This window comes from Jaculus jaculus, chromosome 4, assembly GCF_020740685.1.
Source record: "Jaculus jaculus isolate mJacJac1 chromosome 4, mJacJac1.mat.Y.cur, whole genome shotgun sequence".
Taxonomy (NCBI): domain Eukaryota; kingdom Metazoa; phylum Chordata; class Mammalia; order Rodentia; family Dipodidae; genus Jaculus; species Jaculus jaculus.
The window spans coordinates 14495373-14515954 of NC_059105.1; the positions used below are offsets into that span (position 1 = coordinate 14495373).

Below are 20582 nucleotides of genomic sequence, written 5' to 3' on the forward strand. Positions count from 1 at the left end.
ACACACACCTGGTAGCATGTGAAGCTTTGCTTCTACCTGACATCTTGGCAAGGTTGCTGGAGGAGATGGTCTGGCCATTCACTCAGTATGCATCTGACTTGTGTCTTTCCTCTACCCCCAATATAAGGTGAGAAACCTCACAAGTGTGAACTGTGTGACTTCACGTGCCGAGATGTGAGCTACCTATCCAAGCACATGCTGACCCACTCCAACACCAAGGATTACATGTGCACTGAGTGTGGCTATGTCACCAAGTGGAAGCACTACCTGAGTGTGCACATGCGAAAACACGCAGGGGACCTCAGGTACGAGTACACATGTGTCTCTGTCCCTGTCCCAAGAACCTCAGGCCAAGTTAGCCACTTGTTGGATGCAGCTTTTGGCCCCATGGATATCTCCTGATTGCTAGACAGTCCATCTAACACTCTTTTCTGCTTCTACCATGTCAGCTCCATTACCTGCAGTTGGGCCCTGTGCCTGTGGTCTAGTCTGTATAGCGAGAGCACTCTGGGCCAGTAGAGAGGACAGCACTAGAGATTAAAGTATCACTTGAGTCCTCAGAGTCTGTCTTGGGAAAATGGATAGTATCTACTCTTTGTCACCAAATGGCCACTTGGAGATTTCAGGATAGTTCTCTAATATGTGGGCAAACTGCCTAGGAGCTTCCTCTACACCTTTTATGTCTCTGTTGGGGAATGGGAACAAGGTACAGAAGCCTGCCCTGTGGGGCCATAGCCATGTTAAAAGTTAGGTGGATAGTGCTAACATACGATTAGCTTTAGAAAGTAGCATAGGGGCTGGAGATGCAGCTTGATGGTAGAGCATTTGTCTAACATGCACAAGACCCTGGATTCAATCCCCAAAACATCACAAGGGAGAAAAAGGAAGCTATGTAGAATAGCAGTTAGAATATTATCTCTAAATCAGGGCCATCTCTGCCTGTCACTTTAGAACCAACCTTCAGTATTTGGTCTCCTTGCCTGTAACATAGGAAAACATGTTTTAGGGGCTGGAGAGATGGCTCAGTCAGTAAAGCACTTGCTGGCAAGCATGATGGCATGCACCTGTAATCTACATGCTTGGGAGGCAGAGACAGTAATTCCTCAGGGCAAGCTAGCTTGCTGGACAAGCTGAATCAGTGAACTTTGGGTGCGTTGAGAGTCCTTATCTCAATAAATGAGGTGGAGAGGGCTGGAGAGATGGTTCAGCAATTAAAGGTGCTTGCTTGGAAAGCCCAACAGCCTGGGTTCAATTCCCCAGTACTCATGTAAAGCCATATGCACAAAGTGGCGCATACATCTATAGTTTGTTTGCAGTGGCAAGAAGCCCTGGTGCTTCCATTCTATTTCAGTCTCTCTCTTCCCCTTTCTACTTAGAAATTAGTAAATAAAATATCATTTGCCGGGCGTGGTGGCACACGCCTTTAATCCCAGCACTCGGGAGGCAGAGGTAGGAGGATCGCCATGGGTTCAAGGCCACCCTGAGAGTACAGAGTTAATTCCAGGTCAGCCTGGACCAGAGTGAAACCCTACCTCGAAAAACAAAACAAAACAAAACAAAATATCATTAAACAGATGAAGGGCTGGAGAGCTGGCTCAGCAGTTTAAGGCGCTTTCTTGCGAAGCCTGATGGCCAGAAACACAGGTGACATGGGAGTCTGGAGTTCATTTTCAGTGGCATGCCGATTCTCTCTATCTCTTGGTCTGCTGCTTTCTTTCTACCTCTCTTAAATACAATATTTTTTTGAAAGATGGAGAGCAATAAGGCCAGGCATGGTGGTGCACACCTTTAATCCCAGCACTTGGGAGGCAGAGGTAGGAGGATCGCTGTGAGTTCAGGCCACCCTGAGACTACATAGTGAATTCCAGGTAAGCCTGGGCTAGAGTGATACCCTCCCTCGAAAAAAAAAAAAAAAAAAAGATGGTCTGCAATAGAGGGAAACAGTCATATGCATGTGCACACATGTGCATGCACACACACACTACAGACACAAAAGAAAGAAATGCCTGATTGATAGGGTAGTAAAAAAGTAGTTAGCAGGCTGGAGAGATGGCTTAGCCGTTAAGGCACTTGCCTGCAAAGCCAAAGGACCCTGGTTCGATTCCCCAGTACCCATGTAGGCCAGCTGCACAAGGTTGCGCATGCATCTGAAGTTCGTTTGCAGTGGCTGGAAGCCCTGGCGTGCCCATTCTCTCTCTCTGCTTCTTATAAATAAATTAAGTCTTTTAAAAAGGTAGTTAAGTTAGATGACGTATGTACATGCGCAGTACTGAGTGCAAACTCTGGTCCATAGCATTTATTCAGTGGCTCTTAACCATTATGATCAGTTGATTACTGTGATTGCCTCTTCTCCCCTTGCCAGATACCAGTGCAACCAGTGCTCCTATCGCTGCCATCGGGCTGATCAGCTAAGCAGCCATAAGCTGCGACACCAGGGCAAGTCCCTGATGTGTGAGGTGTGTGCCTTTGCCTGCAAGCGGAAGTATGAGCTGCAGAAACACATGGCTTCTCAGCACCACCCGGGCACACCTGCCCCACTGTACCCTTGCCGCTACTGCAGCTATCAGAGCCGCCACAAGCAGGCTCTGCTGAGCCACGAGAACTGCAAGCACACCCATCTCCGTGAGTTCCATTGCGCCCTCTGTGACTACCGTGCCTTCAGCAACACCACGCTCTTCTTCCATAAGCGAAAGGCCCATGGCTACATGCCTGGGGACCAAGTCTGGCAATTCCGTCATGCCAGCCAAGAGCCAGAGGGGGTCAGGGAATGCTTGGTACCTCCACCAGACCCAGAGCCTTCAGGCCAGCAGCCAGCCCAGCTTGAGGGACCAGACCATGAGCATGGGATTGTGGCAAATGCAAGTTTGGACCAGGCCCCGCCAGAGGCAAGTGACAAGGTCAGCACTGGAAGACAGGATGAAAGCAAGGCTCCTCATGGGGATGACTCAGTTGGCAACCCCAGCCCAATGGAAGTGGAAGAAGGTGGGTGCACACTCCACTTAGAGGCTCTGGGAGTAGAGCTGGAACCTGTGGCTGAACCACCCCTTGGGGGGCTCACTGAAACAGCTGTGGAGTTCAGGCCTCTGGATCCCTCAGGACAACTGGGACTAGAAGGGACAGATGGGTTGGAAGAGCCAGAATTGACCAGTTTTGAAGGTGTTGGGACTTCTGGCTTGGATGCTGAAGAAGAGCCCATCCTGGAGAAGCCAGTTCCCGAGACCCCCAGAAATCCTCCATCAGAAGAGGCCCCTAACACCTTCAAGGCGACTCTGGCTGCTGAGACAGTCCCCCTGCCCCAGTTCCCTGAGTCAGAGTCATTACTCAAGGCCCTAAGGAGGCAGGACAAAGAACAGGCAGAGGCACTGGTGCTAGAGGGGCGAGTGCAAATGGTAGTGATCCAGGCGGAAGGGCAAGCCTTCCGTTGCCCACACTGCCCTTTTATCACTCGCCGGGAGAAGGCCCTGAATCTGCATTCTAAATCGGGGTGCCAGGTCCGCAGAGAACCTCTGCTATGTCCTGAGTGTGGAGCTTGCTTTAAACAACAACGTGGCCTCAGCACCCATCTGCTGAAGAAGTGCCCTGTCCTGTCCCGAAAGAACAAGGGCTTGCCCAGACCAGCTTCCCCCGCCTCTCTCAGTCCTCAGCTCCCAGGTCGTCAGGCCTCAGAGGATGCTCAACATGGGAAGCTTCCACCCGTACCTTCGGAAGGAGAGCAGCTGTTGCCAAAAGACAGGGAACCAGGAGAAATAGAGGAGCCTCTGGCCACACCCTCTGGTTCCCCATCCCCTCCTACAGGAAGCTCATCACCCACAGAGACCCCTGAGAAGTTCCACTTTAAGCTGGGCAAGTTTCATTGCAATTCGTGCACATTCCTTTGTTCTCGGCTCTCCTCGATTACCTCTCATGTGGCTGAAGGCTGCCGAGGGGGTCGTGCCCGAGGAGGAAAGCGAGGACCCCACCAGACCCAGCCTGGTGTGTCTCCCATAAGCAGTGGGGACGCTGCTCCCTTGAGTGAAGGGAGGACAGAGTCCAGCCCTGGTGATGGGGATACTGTGGCTCAGAAGCCTAAGCGGGCCCTTTTCTCCTGCCCCAGGTGCCCTTTCAGCTGTCAGCAGGAACGGGCCCTGAGGACTCACCAGGCCCAGGGCTGCCCCCTGCGGAAGTCTGGGGAGCTGCGCTGTGGTCTCTGCCCTTTTACTGCTCCTGCTGCTGCAGCTCTGAGGCTCCATCAGAAGCGCAGGCATCCCAGTGCGGCCCCCAGCCCCCGGCCCCCTCTGCAGTGTGGGGACTGTGGATTTACCTGCAAGCAAAGCCGGTGCCTACAGCAGCACCGGCGGCTCAAGCATGAGGGGGTGAAGCCGCATCAGTGCCCTTTCTGTGACTTTTCTACCACTAGACGGTACCGGTTAGAGGCGCACCAGTCCCGACACACAGGTGTTGGGCGCATCCCTTGCAGCTCCTGTTCCCAGACATTTGGTACCAACTCAAAACTGCGTTTGCACAGACTGCGGGTGCATGACAAAACACCCACCCATTTCTGTCCACTCTGTGACTATAGTGGCTATCTTCGCCATGATATCACTCGCCATGTCAACAGCTGCCACCAGGGCACTGCATCCTTTTCTTGCTCTCAGTGTGAGGCCCAGTTCAGCTCAGAAACAGCACTTAAGCAACATGCTCTGCGCAGACACCCTGAGCCCACACATCCTACCTCTGGCTCTCCTCCAGAGGCCACCAGCAGCCCCCTCCACTGCCCCCACTGTGGCCTACTGTGTCCCAGCCCTGCCAGCCTGCGAGGACACACCCGCAAACAGCACCCCCGGCTGGAGTGTGGGGCCTGCCAGGAGGCGTTCTCCAGCCGGCCGGCGCTGGATGAGCACCGGAGGCAGCAGCATTTCAGCCACCGCTGCGAACTCTGTGATTTTGCTGCTCGGGAGCGGGTGGGCCTGGTGAAGCACTACCTGGAACAGCATGAGGAGCCTTCAGCAGCAGCCTCAGGTGGGGATGGAGGGGCTGCACAGCCCCCTCTGCACTGCCCTTTCTGTGACTTCACATGTCGCCATCAGCTGGTGCTGGATCACCACGTGAAGGGACATGGGGGCACCCGGCTCTACAAATGTACTGACTGTGCTTACAGCACCAAGAACCGGCAGAAGATCACCTGGCACAGCCGCATTCACACCGGGGAAAAGCCTTACCACTGTCACCTCTGCTCCTATGCCTGTGCTGACCCTTCCCGCCTCAAGGTAAGGTTAAGAGCCATGTGGTAGGAAGAAAAGGAGTGTAGGTTTGGGATTCTGTAATCTTTTGGTTTTTCAAGATAGGATCTCACTCTGGCTTAGGCTGATCTAGAATTCACAGTGTAGTCTCAGGGTGGCCTTGAACTCATGGCAATTCTCCTACCTCTGCTTCCCAAGTGCTGGGATTAAAGGTGTGTGCCACCATGTCCAGCAGAGTCTGTAATCTTTTTTTGTTTCTTTCACATTATTTATTTATTTATTTGAGGGTGGGGGGAGAGGCAGGTAGAGAGAGAGAATGGGTAAGCCAGGGCCTCCAGCCACTGCAAACGAACTTCAGACACATGCACCTCCTTATGCATCTGGCTTATGTGGGTCCTGGGAATCGACCTGAGGTCCTTAGCCTTCTCAGGCAAATGCCTTAACCACTAAGTCATTTCCCCAGCCCAGATTCTGTAATCTTAACTCTTATACCTATTAGCTCTGTGGCTGTGAACCAGTTCGTTAGCTTCTCCCAGACTCAGATTCCTCATCTGTAAAAAAAAGTCACTACAGTGTCAGAAGCCTTCTGTAAATATAAATTTTTCATAATCCATGCTTGCCATATGATAAAATCTTGTAAGTTTGAAGAAAATCTGGGTAATAATAGTTAACATTTTGTTATTTATTTATTTGGATTTTTTGAGGTAGGTCCTCACTCTAGGTAGGCTGACCTGGAACTTTGTAGTCCCAGACTGGTATTGAACTCACAGAAATCCTCCCACCTCTGCCTCCAGAGTACTAGGATTAGAGCCATGAACCACTACATTTTATTGAGCAATTAGTATAATGTCCATCACTCTATTTTTCTTGCTTGTCTGTTGTTGTGTTGAGGTAGAGTCTTACTCCAGCCCAAGCTGACCTGGAATTCACTGTGTAGTCTCAGAGTGGCCTCGAACTCTTGGAGATCCTCCTACCTCTGCCTCCCTAGTACTGGGATTAAAGGCATGTACCAACACACCCCTGATTTCTAATTTTTTTTTATGTTTTATTTTCTTTGATTTTTCAAGATAGGGTCTCACTCTAGCCCAGGCTGACCTGGAAATCACTATGTAGTCTCAAACTGGTCTTGAACTCACAGTTGTCCTCCTACATTTGCCTCCCCAGTGCTGGGATTAAAGGCATGTGCCATCACACCCAACTTTTTAAAAAAATATAGTTATTTATTAATTTGAAAGAGAGAGAGATACATAAATAGACAGGTAGAAAGAGAGAGAATGGGCGCACCAGGGCCTCCAGCCACTGCAAATTAACTCCAGACATGTGTGCCCCCTTGTGCATCTGGCTTACGTGCATCCTAGGGAGTCAAATCTGGGTCCTTTAGCTTTGCAGACAGGTGCCTAAACCACTAAGCCATCTCTCCAGCCCCCAACTTTTAAAAATATTTTTATTTATTTATTTGAAAGCAGAGATAGAAGAGGAACAGACAGAAAAAAAATGGTGTGCCAGGGCCTCTAGCAGCTGCAGATGAACTCCAGATACATGTCCCACTTTGTTCATCTGGCCTTACATGGGTAGTAGGGAATTGAACCTGGGTCATTAGGCTTTGCAGGCAAGTGACTTTACTGCTGAGACATCTCTCCAGCCCCAACCACTATAATCTTTTCAAAATAAGGCTGAGTATGGGACTCCATGGTAGAGCGCTTGCCTAATGTAAACAAGGCCCTGGGTTTAATTCCCCACACCAAGGGTGGGGAGAGCAATATTTTTACTATTCTGCATGTTACAGGTTAGGAAATTTGGAATTAGGGGTTAGCTCACCCAAGAGCACAGCTAGTAAGAAGCAGAGGTGAGAGCAGAAATAGGGAAAGGCTAAATATTAGGTCAAGTTGGTGTTGCAGTCAGGTCTGCATTGCTGGTAGAACTCGCCCAACCAAGAGCAGCTTGTGGGAAAAAAGAGGTTTATTTTGGCTCAAGGAGGAAGCTCCACAATGGCAGGGAAAATGACGAATGAACATAAGGTGAACCATAGCAACAGGAGACTGTGCCAAACACTGGCATGGGGAAACTGGCTATGACACCCATAAACCTGCCCCCAACAATACACTGCCTCCAGGAAGCGTCAATTCACAAATCTCCATCAGCTGGGAACCTAGCACTCAGAACACCTAAGTTTATGGGCAACACCTGAATCAAACCACCACAATTGGTATCTTTCTGAGGGACCCTGCTAGTAAGGGGAATGTGGATAGGATGGAAACAAAAGTTTCCCTGCTTACATCCAGTACCAAGGGGTACACATGTTCTGCATCTGGCTCTTCCTCCTTCCAGTACCACATGCGGATCCACAAGGAGGAACGGAAGTACCTGTGCCCTGAGTGTGGCTACAAGTGCAAATGGGTGAATCAGCTCAAGTACCACATGACCAAGCACACAGGTGAGGCTGATTTTGCTTAAACCTCTCTGGATGGTGGGTGTCCTCGGCTCAGATTCAGGGCCTATATCAGTTTTCACAGCTTGGGGAGGGGCTAGCTGAAGAGTATATGTCAGAGTGTATCCCCAGCATTCTGAAGACAGGGTAAACCTGAGAGCTTCAGCATATACTTCACAAAAGCTTCCCAACAGATTGTTGTCTAAGTCAACACATATACATATGCCCACTGGAAACCTCCAACCCTAATGTCAGTGACTGAAGGTATATGTTTGATTTTCTTTGTATATGTAATAGAATTATCATGAGTAAGAAGCAGAAAGTTAAAGTTTCCCTATTCTAACTTGATCTTTTCCTGTCCTGTGTATAAAGTCTACCAACTATGGTTCTTCTGAAGAGGATGATTGATTGCGTACCTTTAGTTACTCTTGTAGTTCACCCATATGTGGAGAAAGTGGTCAGATGTATTTAAACCTGCTTCTATCTATGAATGCTTTTGTTTTTGTTTTTTGGGTAGGGTTTCACTCTTCACTCAAGCTTAGGCTGACCTGGAATTCACTGTGTAGTCTCAGGGTGGCCTTGACCTCATGGCACTCCTCCTACCTGTCTCCCAAGTGCTGGGATTAAAGGCATGCACCACCATGCCCAACCAATGCTACATTTTTTGAGTTCAATAAGTAATTGTGTTTAAATGGATTATTGAATTGGGAAGATGGCTTAATGGTTAGATGCACTTGTTTGCAAAGCCTTTTGGACAGGGTTTTATTTCCCAAGCTGCCATAAGTCAAACACAAAAAGTGGTGCAAGCATCTGGTGAAGGTTTTTTTTTTTCCCCCCTCATGAGAAAGAGAGCTAATTGGCACCCAGGGCCTGTAGCCACTGCAATATCTCCAGCCCATGGCAAAGTTTTTTTCTTTTTTTTCTTTTTTTTAAAAGGGCAGGGTGGCCTCGAACTCATGGTGATCCACCTACTTTTGCCTCCCAAGTGCTTGGATTAAAGGCGTGCGCCACCACATCTAGCTGTTTCTTTCTGTCTCTCTCTGTGTCTCACAAATGAAAAATAATATTTTTTAAAAGGATTATTTATTTGAGAGAGAGAAAGGGGCAGATATAAAGAGAGAACGGGCACACCAGTGGCCGCTAGCCACTGCAAACAAATGCCAGACACATGTGCCACCTCGCTCATCTGGCTTTAATGTGGATACTAGGAAATTGAACTTGGGTACTTAGGCTTTGCAGGCAAGCACCGTAACTGTTGAGCCATCTCTCCTGCCCCACCCCCATCCCATTTATTTTTTATTATTTATTTATTTATTTGAGAGCGACAGACACAGAGAAAAAGACAGATAGAGGGAGAGAGAGAGAATGGGCACGCCAGGGCTTCCAGCCTCTGCAAACGAACTCCAGACGCGTGCGCCCCCTTGTGCATCTGGCTAACATGGGACCTGGGGAACCGAGCCTCAAACCGGGGTCCTTAGGCTTCACAGGCAAGCGCTTAACCACTAAGCCATCTCTCCAGCCCACCCCCATCCCATTTTTGAGACATGATCTTTTGTATCCTTGAACTCACTGTGTAGGAAAGGATTACCTTGGACTTTTGGTCCTCCTGCCTGTACCTCCTAAATGTTAGGATTATAGGCATAAAATACTACAGACACCCGCTTTGTGTGATACTGGGGATTAAACCCAAGGCCTTGTACATGCTAAGCAGGCACTCTACCAACTGAGTTATACTCCCAGTCCCTTGATTCTTAAATTCTATAGTATCACATGACCAAAAGATTGTTGAAATGGGATATTTTTTATAATCCTGGAAGTTGTTAATAAAAAAAAATTTGAAAAGAAAAAGATTGTTGAAATTTCCCATTTAAAACCCTACTATTCATTACTACAAGTGGCCAATTGGTTAGAAGTCCAGTTATTCAGTAGCACTCACTGGGCACTTTTGTATACAAGGACCATGTTGAAAGAAGGGTATTGAATGTTAGACATGACTGGAATATAAAGATATGGTGATTAGCTTAGTGCTTATGTTCTTTTTCTGTATTTATATATTTATGAGAAGAAGAGATAGGAAGATGCAGATAGAAAGAGAATAGGTGCACCAGGGCCTCTAACTACTGCAGATTAACTCCAGACCCTTTATGTGGTACTGGGGAACCAAACCCAGTCCTTAGGCTTTGCAGGCAAGCACCTTAACTGCTGAGCCACCTCTCCAGCCCCGTTGTTTGTGTTCTTTATACCCCAGTGTAACAGTGAGTGTATGGCCCACTAAACCTTGTTCTCCTTCTTTTCCATGGTGATTGGTTCCTTGTCCTATAGGACTGAAGCCATACCAGTGCCCTGAGTGTGAGTACTGCACCAACCGGGCTGATGCACTTCGTGTGCACCGTGAGACACGGCACCGGGAGGCACGGGCTTTCATGTGTGAGCAGTGCGGCAAGGCCTTCAAGACGCGCTTCTTGCTGCGCACGCACCTGCGCAAGCACAGTGAGGCCAAACCCTACGTTTGCAATGTGTGCCACCGCGCTTTCCGCTGGGCTGCCGGCCTGCGCCATCATGCCCTCACCCACACTGACCGGCACCCATTCTTCTGCCGCCTCTGCAGCTACAAGGCCAAGCAGAAGTTTCAGGTGGTCAAGCATGTACGCAGACACCACCCTGACCAGACTGACCCCAACCAGGGTGTGGGCAAAGACCCCACCACGCCCACAGTGCACCTGCATGATGTGAAGCTGGAAGATCCTGGCCCTCCTGCTCCTGCCATTCCCCTTACGGGACCTGAGGGCTGAGCTCCTGCCCCACCTCCCAGACAGGAAGAACACTGTTCCAAGATGTGCCAATGGACTTGAGCTAGTCTAAAGAAGGACTGGCTTTGTGGTGTCATAGTTCTTTGAAATTGACAGCTATATAAAAGACATGAATCAAACATTGATTTCTTCTTGAGGAGCACTGTGTTTTTTTTTAATCTGTGAGTCAATTTCCTTAACATTATCGCCCCAATCCCCAGCTATAAGATCTTGGCTTTATTCACTACTCCTCTTGCTGTATCAAGTCTTACTTTCAACATCATCAAAACAGTTGTATCTAACTGCATGTGCTATTGTACTTAATTCTGTATAAAGCATGTTGAACAGAATGATTATCAGTGAACAGACTTGTTCAAATCCCTATCGTAACATTACCAAGCTGTTACCTATTCTCCTCTTAGACCTCTGCTCTGCTTGTCCTTTGGCTTTTCCACTTTCACTCAGCTTCTAAAACAACCCAAGTCTAACTTCTCTCTGTCCTTGAGGCTGTCCTGGCCCTTGCCTTACTCTACATACAAACTCCTTTGCCAGTAGAAGAGGATTGCCACCCATTCAGTCCTCCTGGGAGCAGCTTTAATCGTCAGTCTTCAGACTGGCTCAGCAGCTACGCTAAGAAGTATAAGCATTGGGGCAGGTGTAAGGCAGGTAGAAGACCAGGGGAGACGATCTCAATTCAGAATATTTCAGTCAAACTTAAGGGCTGAGACCTACAAACCTCTCTGCTTTTGCCTCACCTCTGTGAAACCTCTCAAGATGTGTGTCCGGCCAGTGTAGTGTATTCAAGGCCCCTGAGAAACCTTGTTTCTCTGCCTTTTTCCTGTCCCATCTGGCTACCTAAATGTCCCCATCCCTCATACTCCCCTTCTTGCCCAACAGACCATACAGGAGCCAAATTGGAGAGAGAAACTCTGTTGACACTAAGGAAGAGCAGTCCAGTAGGTACTACGTGCTGTGCAGTGGTCTCTGGAGAGTCATAACAGTCCTGGGAGCAAGAATCCTTCCCCAACCTTTGCCTGAGGAGCCTTGAACCTTGGTTTATTCTTCTCTTGGCTGTAGGTTTTTGAGGAAGTTAGGGTTGGAAAAGATAATGCTTCTGTAGGTTTCTTTGCTCCAAGCCCCACTCTGGGTGTCTAGTTGCAATCTGCCTTTGCCCCAGAGTTGATGGGAGAGATCAGTAGTAGATCTGAGTATGAAGTTGAGCCTATGCCAAGAGGAAGAAGAGAACACCAGTGTACAGTACACAAAAGAAAGGGGCAGTACAGATGCACAAGGGGGTGCACGCGTCTGGAGTTCATCTGCAGTGGCTGGAGGCCCTGGCGTGCCTATTCTCTCTCTATATATATCTGTCTCTTTCTCTCTGTCTGTTGTTCTCAAATAAATAAAAAATTTTTTAAAAAAAGAAAGGGGCAGTAAAGATAACAAAGGCTTATGGAAAAGGAAGGGACCAGAAAGGTGAAAAATAAGATCCCAGATTTTCTTGTGAGGAAGGGTTAGCTAACTTTGTGCCTAGGAATGCTGAGTCCAAATCTTGGTTTTCACCACCTCCCTTTGTTTCCCCTGGTTTTGCTGACCATCTAAAGCCAGCATATGCATCCTTGCTATGAAGTACCCACCTCAGGATTCATCATCCATGTCTTTCCGGATACAGATATACACAAAGATGGAAGCTGGGTGGAGGCTGGTGCCATCCCTGGAGAGCAAGTGTACGTGGCGGTAACCTGGAAAGGGGCAGAAGGGTTGTATTCAGAAGACAACCAGAGCTGAGGAATTGGCCAGGGGTCCAAAGATTCTCTCACCTTGTTTCATGCAGGTCAGAGGCAGAGTGTACTGACCAATAAAGTCATTTCGGGATTTCCAGTCATAATCCTTTACCACAAAACGCAGTATAGCGAGTTCAGGTACCAGGACCCGGAAGCATAGTGTCTTTCCCCAGTGTGGATTAAAACCTGAAGTAGGGATAGGCAGGAATAAAGGAATAAACATTATTGACTATCTTTAGGCATGTACAGAGTTGCTTTCGTTGTATTCTTTTTGTTTTGTTTTCTTTGAGATAGGGTTTTGCTCTACCCCAGGCTGACCTGGAATTCACTACGTAGTCTCAGGGTGGCCTCAAATTCATGGCAATCCTTCTGCCTCCCAAGTGCTGGGATTAAAGGCGTGCACCACCATGCCTGGCTAGAAAACCTTTTTACAGATTGTGGTGAATACCAGGGTGACCCAAAACTCATCAAAATGACAAGAAGCTCAGGGTTTAGCACAGGGTGTGTTATCTTTATCACACCTGCCAGGGCGTAGGGAACAGTACACTCAGGAGGCAGAGATAGAAGGGTCACTGAGTACAAGGCCAGCCTGGGCTAGTGTGAGACCCTACCTTGAAAATAATTTTTTAAAAAAAGCCAAAACTCATTTTATCTAAATGGCAATCAGCATTTTACAGGTGAAATGAGTACAAAATATGTAAGTGATTTTTCTCTTGCTGGAACCTGGAAGTGGGGGCCTTCCATAGGATGGATGGACGGAACCCGCACTCATGCTTCTGCGCCTCTCTCCTCACTTCCCAGTCTCACCATTGTTCTCCACATAGTTGGTCTCTTGCTGTGCTGTATCTGCAGGAATACCGAAGATCTGTACTTTAACCAGTGGGTCCACAATGGACTTCTCTTTGGTGTCATCCACTTTGGGGAGTTGCTGACCACTGATCACCTGCAATCAGAGCCTTGGAACTTAATGAGTTCCTGCTCAGCCCAGCCCCAGCCCTCATACCCCAGACACAGGGCTTTGCTCTATTAGAGATTCTTTTATTTATTTATTTTTTATTAGAGATACTTAATTGGGCTGAGTGTGGTGGTACATGCCTTTAATCCCAGCATTTGGGAGGCAGAGGTAGGAGGATTGCCATGAGTTCAAGGCCACCCTGTGACTACATTTTGAATTCCAGGTTAGCTTGGGCTAAAGTGAGGTTCCACCTGGAAAAACCTAAATGAATAGATTCTTAATTTGCACTAATCTTCTATGAGTAATATTTTTTTTTATTTTTATTAGCATTTTCCATGATTATAAAAAAAAATCCCATGTTAATTCCCTCCCGAGTAATATTTTTTTATTTTGGTATTCTACCCACAAGTTTAAGTGGATCAACATGAAAATGTAAAGTCTGAAAGTAGTTTGGATCCTCAGTACCCATGTAAACCTGGGTGCAAAGTGGCACATGCCTGTGTAATCAATCCCAACATGTCAGCAGTGGGAGGCAGAATCAGGAGAACCCTGAAGCTGGCAGGCCAGCTACTTTGGCCTTCCAAGCAGCAAACAAGAGAAGAGGCCATCTCAAACAAGGTAGAAGGAAGCCACCAACACCCCAAGGTTGTCCTTGTACCTCCACATGCACACTGTGTCATGTACATGCCCATACATACACATGAACTTTAAAAAGAAGGTAGGCTTGCCAATGACAGCAGCCTCTTAAAAATATATATATATATTCATTTGCAAGCAGAGAGAGAAGAAAGGCAAACAGGGAATGGGCATGCCAGAGCCACCAGCTCTGCAAATGAACTCCAGATGCATGCACCACATTGTTCATCTGGCTTTATGTGAGTACTGAGGAATTGAACCTGGGTTGTTAAGCTTTGTAGGCAAAGGCCTTAACTGCTGACCCATCTCTCTGCCCCCGCCCCCTTTTTGTGTTTCTTTTCAAGATAGGGTCTCGCTCTAGCCCAGGCTGACCTAGAATTCCCTATGGAGTCTCAGGGTGCCTTCAAACTCACAGTGATCCTCCTACCTCTGCCTCCCGAGTGCTAGGATTAAAGGTGTGCACCACCACACCCATCTATTATTATTTATTTATTTATTGGTGGTAGGATCTCACTGTAGCCCAGGCTGACCTGGAATTGACTATGTAGTCTTAGGCTGCCCTGGGACTCAGTGATCCTCTTACCTTACCCTCCCAAGGACTGGGATTAAAGGCATGCACCACCACACCTGGCTTTGTGGGGGGGGGGTGGGGGGGGCTAGGGTCTTGCTGTAGCCCAGACTGACCTGGAATTCACTCTCTAGTCTCAGAGTGGCCTCAAACTCACTGAGATCCTCCTACCTCAGGCTCCTAAATGCTGGAATTAAAGGGGTGCGCCACCATGCCCATCAACAGCAGCCTCTTTACTATATGTCAGGAGTTGTAAGTACTTGTTCTTAACTGTGAGGTAGGTGGTAGTAGTACTCCCATTTTGCAAATGAGCATTGAGGTCTAGAGAGTTTAAGGAACTTGTCCAAAGTTACACAGCTAGGACTGTCAGGCCAACCCAGCTTTTCCCTCACTTTCCTCTAGCTAGTCCAGGTTCTTCCCAACAGTTTCCATCATACCTGTACTAAGAGGATTTGAGCCTTGTGAGGATTGATGGGCCTCTCAGGGTGGAAGGAACTCTGGATATCACGCAGGAATTCTGGCTTCAGCACATAGCCACAACCTCCATTCTGGCGGAAGAGCCCATCGTAGATGTCCATGGCGTGTCCTGCAGTCTGCATGTTCATAGCCACTGAAGGTCCCGGAGAGAAAGAAGGAAAAGTTTCACCCTGGGAGCTGGGTGGAGTGGTGCCTGCTTGTAATCCCATGCAGAGGCAGGAGGACTGCTGTAATTTTGAGGCCATCCTGGTCTAAGTGGGTTCCAGGCTACATAACAAGGCCCTGTCACAAAAAAAAAAAAAAAAAAAAAAAAACAAAGAAAAGAAAAAAGAAAAAAAAAAGAGAGACAAGGGGAAGGGATGAGGGAGAAAAGGAAAGAAGGGAAGAAAAAAAGAAAGTAGCTAGGCATGGTGGTACACACCTTTAATCTACTAAGGTAGTAGGATCACTGTGAGTTCAAGGCTAGCCTGGGCCTACAGTGACTCCTAGCTCAGTCTGAGCTAGAGTGAGAACTTACCTGGTGGGGAGTGGAAAAAATAAGTAAATAAAAAAGAAAGAAAGAGGGCTGGAGGGATGGCTTAGCAGTTAAGGCATTTGCATCAAAGCCAAAGGACCCATGTTAGCCAGATGCACAAGGGGGCGCATGCGTCTGGAGTTTGTTTGCAGTGACTAGAGGCCCTGGTGAGCCCATTCTCTCTCTCTCTCTCTCTGTCAAATAAATAAAATGAAATAGTTTTTAAAAAAGAAAGAAAGAGCCAGGTGTGGTGGTACATTAATCTCAGCACTTGGGAGGCAAAAGTTGAAGGATTACTGTGAGTTCAAGGTCAGCCTGAGCTAGAGTGACACCCTACTTGAAACCCCACCCCCTCAAAAAAAGTGAAGAGCAGTCATTGAAAGAAAGGAAGAAGGGAGGGAGGAAAAAAAGATAGATTCTCCCTAGAGGCCTCTTTAAGGATTAAGAAAAGAGAGTCTTTTGGAAACATCTCAATAAATAACATCACTTTTCTCACCCTAACATTCCTTCCAGCATTCCCTGGCCCTACTTTTAGGGACTTAATGCCCATCAGCTTCTTGCTGCTCCACTGCCCCCTCCTGTCCCTACTGCCTCCTCACCCATCTGGCAGCCTGCATTCCAGAGTTCCTGGGGGTTGTAGTTGGACGAGTCTGTCCTCAGACCACTGGGATACACACGGCTTAACTGCCAGGCATTGTGCTGCACAAACTCATTGCCTGTAAGGGACAGGGAGGGAGACAGAAATCCCATCTGTTGAAGGTAGGTCCTTCCACTTTCCTGATCCCAAGAACCCATCCACTCACTTCACTCTTCAGAAAACCTGAGGCTGGCTCCAGAAGACTTCAATATGCTTGTCCACTACGCTATTCAAACCATCTCCCCCATTTTTCTCCTTGTAGCCTTATGCTGGCTACTCCTCTTTTCTCCCTTTGCCTACTCTAAAGAGTTTCTTAGCTCCTTAATCTTTCCCTTGCTTCCTTGGCCTGCTTCTGGAGACTTACCTGCTCATCAAACCTACACCTACCCATGCCATGTCCCTCCCTGTTCTCCCATCTTGGTCCTGACCCGCCTCCTTGATGAGGCTCTTGGCTTTGGCCTCGGAGAAGGACGACACCTCATAGAAGTGGTAGTTATTCTTGGAGTGAAGGAAGCTGTAGAAGGAGACAGACTTCAAGTACACAACCAGGGAAGACAGGGCCGGACACAGGATGATCTTGGATTTCTGGAGGAGAACGTGGAGAGGAAGATGGAATTGAATCCCGAGTGGATTGAAGGGAAGAAGCTAATGGCCACCCACTCTAAGCCTCTGCCCACTGCCTCCCCCACTGCATTCTCCCTCCTGCCTCACCTGCTTGGGCAAGAGAAGGGACCCAGAAACGGAACTAGGAACCTGGGCCATAACCTGACAACAGACAGGCAGAGAAAACAGCAGGCGCTTCACAACCTGGGGGTGGGGATGGGATCAGTTTTAGCTCTGGGTGTGGAGGGGTCTCTGTGTTACATCTTGGGTACCAGGTCTTTACTACTTTTAAACAGAGGGACAACAGCCTCCCTATCTCTTAAAAAAAAAAAAAAAAAAAAAAGGAGGCCAGTCTGAGACTACATAGTGAATTCCAGGGCTAGAGTGAAACCCTAACTCGAAAAACCAAAAATAAGGGAACAGCTGGGCTTGGTGGTACACGCCTTTAATCCAAGTACTCAGGAGGCAGAGGTAAGAGGATCGCTGTAAATTCGAGGCCAGTTTGGAAATACAGAGTGTACAGAGTGAGTTCTAGGTCAGCCTGAACTAGAGTGAGACCCTGCCTTGAAAAAATGAATAAAAAAGGGCTGGAGAGATGGCTTAGCAGTTAAGCGCTTGCCTGTGAAGCTAAGGACCCTGGTTCGAAGCTCGATTCCCCAGGACCCACGTTAGCCAGATGCACAAGGGGGCACGCACATCTGGAGTTCGTTTGCAGTGGCTAGAAGCCCTGGCGTGCCCATTCTCTCTCTCTCTCTACCTGTCTACCCCCCCTCTCTCTGTCACTCTCAATAAATAAAAAATGAACAAAAAAATTAAAAAATAAATAAATAAAAATAAATAAATAAATAAGTGAACAGGCCAGGTCTGGTGGCACACTCATTTAATCCCAGCACTCAGGAGGCAGAGGTAGGAGGATGGCTGTGAGTCTGAGGCCAGCCTGAGACTACATAGTGAATTTCAGGTCAGCATGGATTAGAGTGAACCCCTATCTTGAAAAAAAGTGAAGAGCACTCATTGATCAAAATGTACCTGAGGCCTACACATATGGCTAAGCAGTTAAGATGCTTGCTTGTGAAACCTAAGGACTGATGTTCAACTCTCCAGATCCCACATACACCAGATGACAAAAATGTGCAAAAATGTACAAGGTTGCACATGGATTGCAGTGGCTGGAGACTTCCCCTCCAAAAAAGAAAATGTATATGAATCCAGACAAATATATCAAGTTGTGCAAATGGTCATGGAATTCACACTTGTCATGACCTGAGGGTCCCGGAGTAGTCTTTGGATTTATCTCTTTAATTCCCATTCCCATCCCCAGACAAGGCAGGAGGCTAAACACCACAACCTCAGAGACAACAGGGTAAGCTAGGAGTCAGCTGGGTAAGCCAAGCAAGTGCACGAGAGAGAGAAATGCACACTTCGAAACCAGATATTGGAGTCCCACCAATGGAACCTTCTCCCTTTGCCCTCCCCTTCTTCATGGGAGGACTGAGCACTTTCCTCACCTCATATTTCTCTCCCTTTCTTTCAGATACTTCTTGTCCCTCCTTAAGCTTTACCTTTTTGAAATTTTCTCTAACAAACTCCACTGTAGCAGAGATCATAGCAATCATTCTAGCAACCTCTATTTAGCCAATAAAATACCCTCACACATACCAGTGTTTTTCTCACTTTAAGGAATCTGAGAACAAAGATGTGTTGGGTCATATAGCTCCTTCCCCTTTTCCCTAGCTCCGTTGCCTTACTTCTTCTGACTTATCTGACCACCCATCAAGTCTGAAACTCCCTATGCCATTTGTACCCAGGAGAGCCAAATGAGGACTTGAATTGGGATGATTCTATATTTATTTATTTATTTAAGGTAGGGTCTCACTCTAGTCCAGGCTAACCTGGAACTCACTCTGCAGTCCTAGGCTGGCCTCAAACTCACACCCAGCTTGCATTTATCTTTTTGTTTTGTTTTGTTTTTCGAGGTAAGGTCTTGCTCTAGCCCAGGCTGACCTAAAATTCGCTATGTAATCTCAGGCTGGCCTCAAACTCATGGGGATCCTCCAACTTCTGCCTGCTGAATACTGGGAGTAAAGGTGTGTGCCACCATGCCCAGCTTATATTTATCTATTTTGAATACTAGCCTTTCATTTAAGATTTCATTTCAGCCAAGTGTGGTGGCACACACCTTTAATTCTAGCATTCTGGAGCAGAGGTAAGAAGATCCCCATGAGTTCAAGGCCACCCTGAGACTACATAGTGAATTTCAGGTCAGCCTGGGCTAGAGCGAGACCCTACCTTGAAAAAAAAAAAAAAGGAAAGAAAATATTTCAGGCTGGAGAGAGCTCAGGGGATAAAGTGCTTGCACTTAAGCCTAGGTACCTGAATTTTATCCCCAGATCCCATGTAAAAAGCCAGAAGCTAACCAGGCATGGTGGTGCATGCTTTTAATCCCAGCACTTGGGTGGCAGAGCTAGGACAATTGCTGTGAGTTCAAGGCCACCCTGAGACTATATAGTGAGTTCCAGGTCAGCCTGGGCTAGACTGAGACCCCACCTCAGAAAAAAAAAAAAAAAAGCCAGAAGCTTTGGTGGGCTTCGATATCCCAATACACTGATAGCAAGATGGGAGGCAGAGATGAGAATTTCCCAGAAGCTCATGGCAAGTACGTCACAGAACAGCTAAGCAAGACCCAGAGAAAGAAATCCGCCTTGAAGTTGAAAGGCAAGGACCGAGGACTGATCCTTAAGTTGTCCTCTGACTTCCACACTCTACTCCATGACATGTGTGCACTGTGGCATGTGCCTGTACTCACACACCCACAACTTTTAAAAACATGAATTAGAGCCAGGAGTGGTAGTGCACTCCTTTAATCTCTGTATTTGGGAGGCAGAGGAAGGAGGGCTGCCATGAGTCTGAGGCCACCCTGAGACTACATAGTGAATTCCAGGTCACTAGAGTAAAACCCTACCTCAAAAAAAAAAAAAAAACAAAACACCCAACACATCTTTAATCCCAGCATTTGGGAGGCAGAGGCAGGAGGATTGCCATGAGTTCGAAGCTACCCTGAGACTACATAGTGAATTCCAGGTCAGCCTAGGCTACAGTGAGACCCTACCTCGAAAAACCAAAAGAAAAAAAAGGTAAATTAGGGCTGGAGAGATTGCTCAGTAGTTAAGGTTGTTTTTTTTTAATATTTATTTATTTATTTATTTGAGAGCGACAGACACAGAGAGAAAGACAAATAGAGGGAGAGAGAGAGAATGGGCGCGCCAGGGCTTCCAGCCTCTGCAAACGAACTCCAGATGCGTGCGCCCCCTTGTGCATCTGGCTAACGTGGGACCTGGGGAACCGAGCCTCAAACCGGGGTCCTTAGGCTTCACAGGCAAGCGCTTAACTGCTAAGCCATCTCTCCAGCCCAGTAGTTAAGGTTTTGCCTGCAAAGTCTAACGACCCTGGTTGGATTACCTAGTATCCATGTAAAGCCAGATGTACAAAGTGCATTTGCAGTGGCCACTTTGCTCTGGCTTGCCCATTTTCTCTCTGCCTGTCTCCCACTTTTTCTGTGTTTGCAAATAAATAAATAATTTAAAAAGAAAAAGAAAAGAAAAGAAAGAAGTTGGGTGAGGTGGTGAATGCCTTGAGTTCCAGCACTTGGTAGGCTGACATAATAGGATCACCATCAGTTCAAAGCCAGCCTGAGCTACAGAGTGATTCTAAGTCAGCCTAGGCTATAGTGAATAGTAAAACCCTGCTTAAAAAATAAAAATAAGGGGCTGGAGAGATGGCTTAGCAGTTAAGCACTTGCCTGTGAAGCCTAAGGACCTCGGTTTGAAGCTCAATTCCCCAGGGCCCATGTTAGCCAGATGTACAAGGGGGCACACACATCTGGAGTTCGTTTGCAGTGGCTGGAGGCCCTGGTGTGCCCATTCTCTCTATCTGCCTCCTTCTCTCTGTGCCTGTTGCTCTCAAATAAATCAGTAA

General features: G+C 47.6%; 2 protein-coding genes across 5 annotated transcripts in view; one reads left to right on the top strand and one right to left on the bottom strand.

The window, feature by feature from the left end:
• Positions 1 to 10790, top strand: part of Znf142 (zinc finger protein 142) — a 29809-nt gene extending 19019 nt beyond the window's left edge. For both annotated transcript variants that reach the window (XM_045146992.1, XM_004662931.3), the window contains 4 exons: positions 128 to 305; positions 2363 to 5246; positions 7548 to 7653; positions 9970 to 10790. In XM_045146992.1, coding sequence (XP_045002927.1) covers positions 128 to 305; positions 2363 to 5246; positions 7548 to 7653; positions 9970 to 10439 — 3638 coding nt within the window. In that variant the 3' untranslated portion in view covers positions 10440 to 10790. The remainder of the gene's footprint in view (positions 1 to 127; positions 306 to 2362; positions 5247 to 7547; positions 7654 to 9969) is intronic.
• A 560-nt stretch (positions 10791 to 11350) lies between these two features.
• Plcd4 (phospholipase C delta 4) overlaps positions 11351 to 20582 on the bottom strand; it is a 30942-nt gene continuing 21710 nt past the window's right edge. For 2 of the 3 annotated variants that reach the window (XM_045146994.1, XM_045146993.1), the window contains exons 11-18: positions 16716 to 16811; positions 16433 to 16589; positions 15967 to 16083; positions 14814 to 14986; positions 13025 to 13160; positions 12254 to 12403; positions 12071 to 12175; positions 11351 to 11658 (exon numbers count right to left, since the gene is read on the bottom strand). In XM_045146994.1, coding sequence (XP_045002929.1) covers positions 12072 to 12175; positions 12254 to 12403; positions 13025 to 13160; positions 14814 to 14986; positions 15967 to 16083; positions 16433 to 16589; positions 16716 to 16811 — 933 coding nt within the window. In that variant the 3' untranslated portion in view covers positions 11351 to 11658; position 12071. The remainder of the gene's footprint in view (positions 11659 to 12070; positions 12176 to 12253; positions 12404 to 13024; positions 13161 to 14813; positions 14987 to 15966; positions 16084 to 16432; positions 16590 to 16715; positions 16812 to 20582) is intronic. The other variant, XM_045146995.1, reaches the window with a different exon arrangement.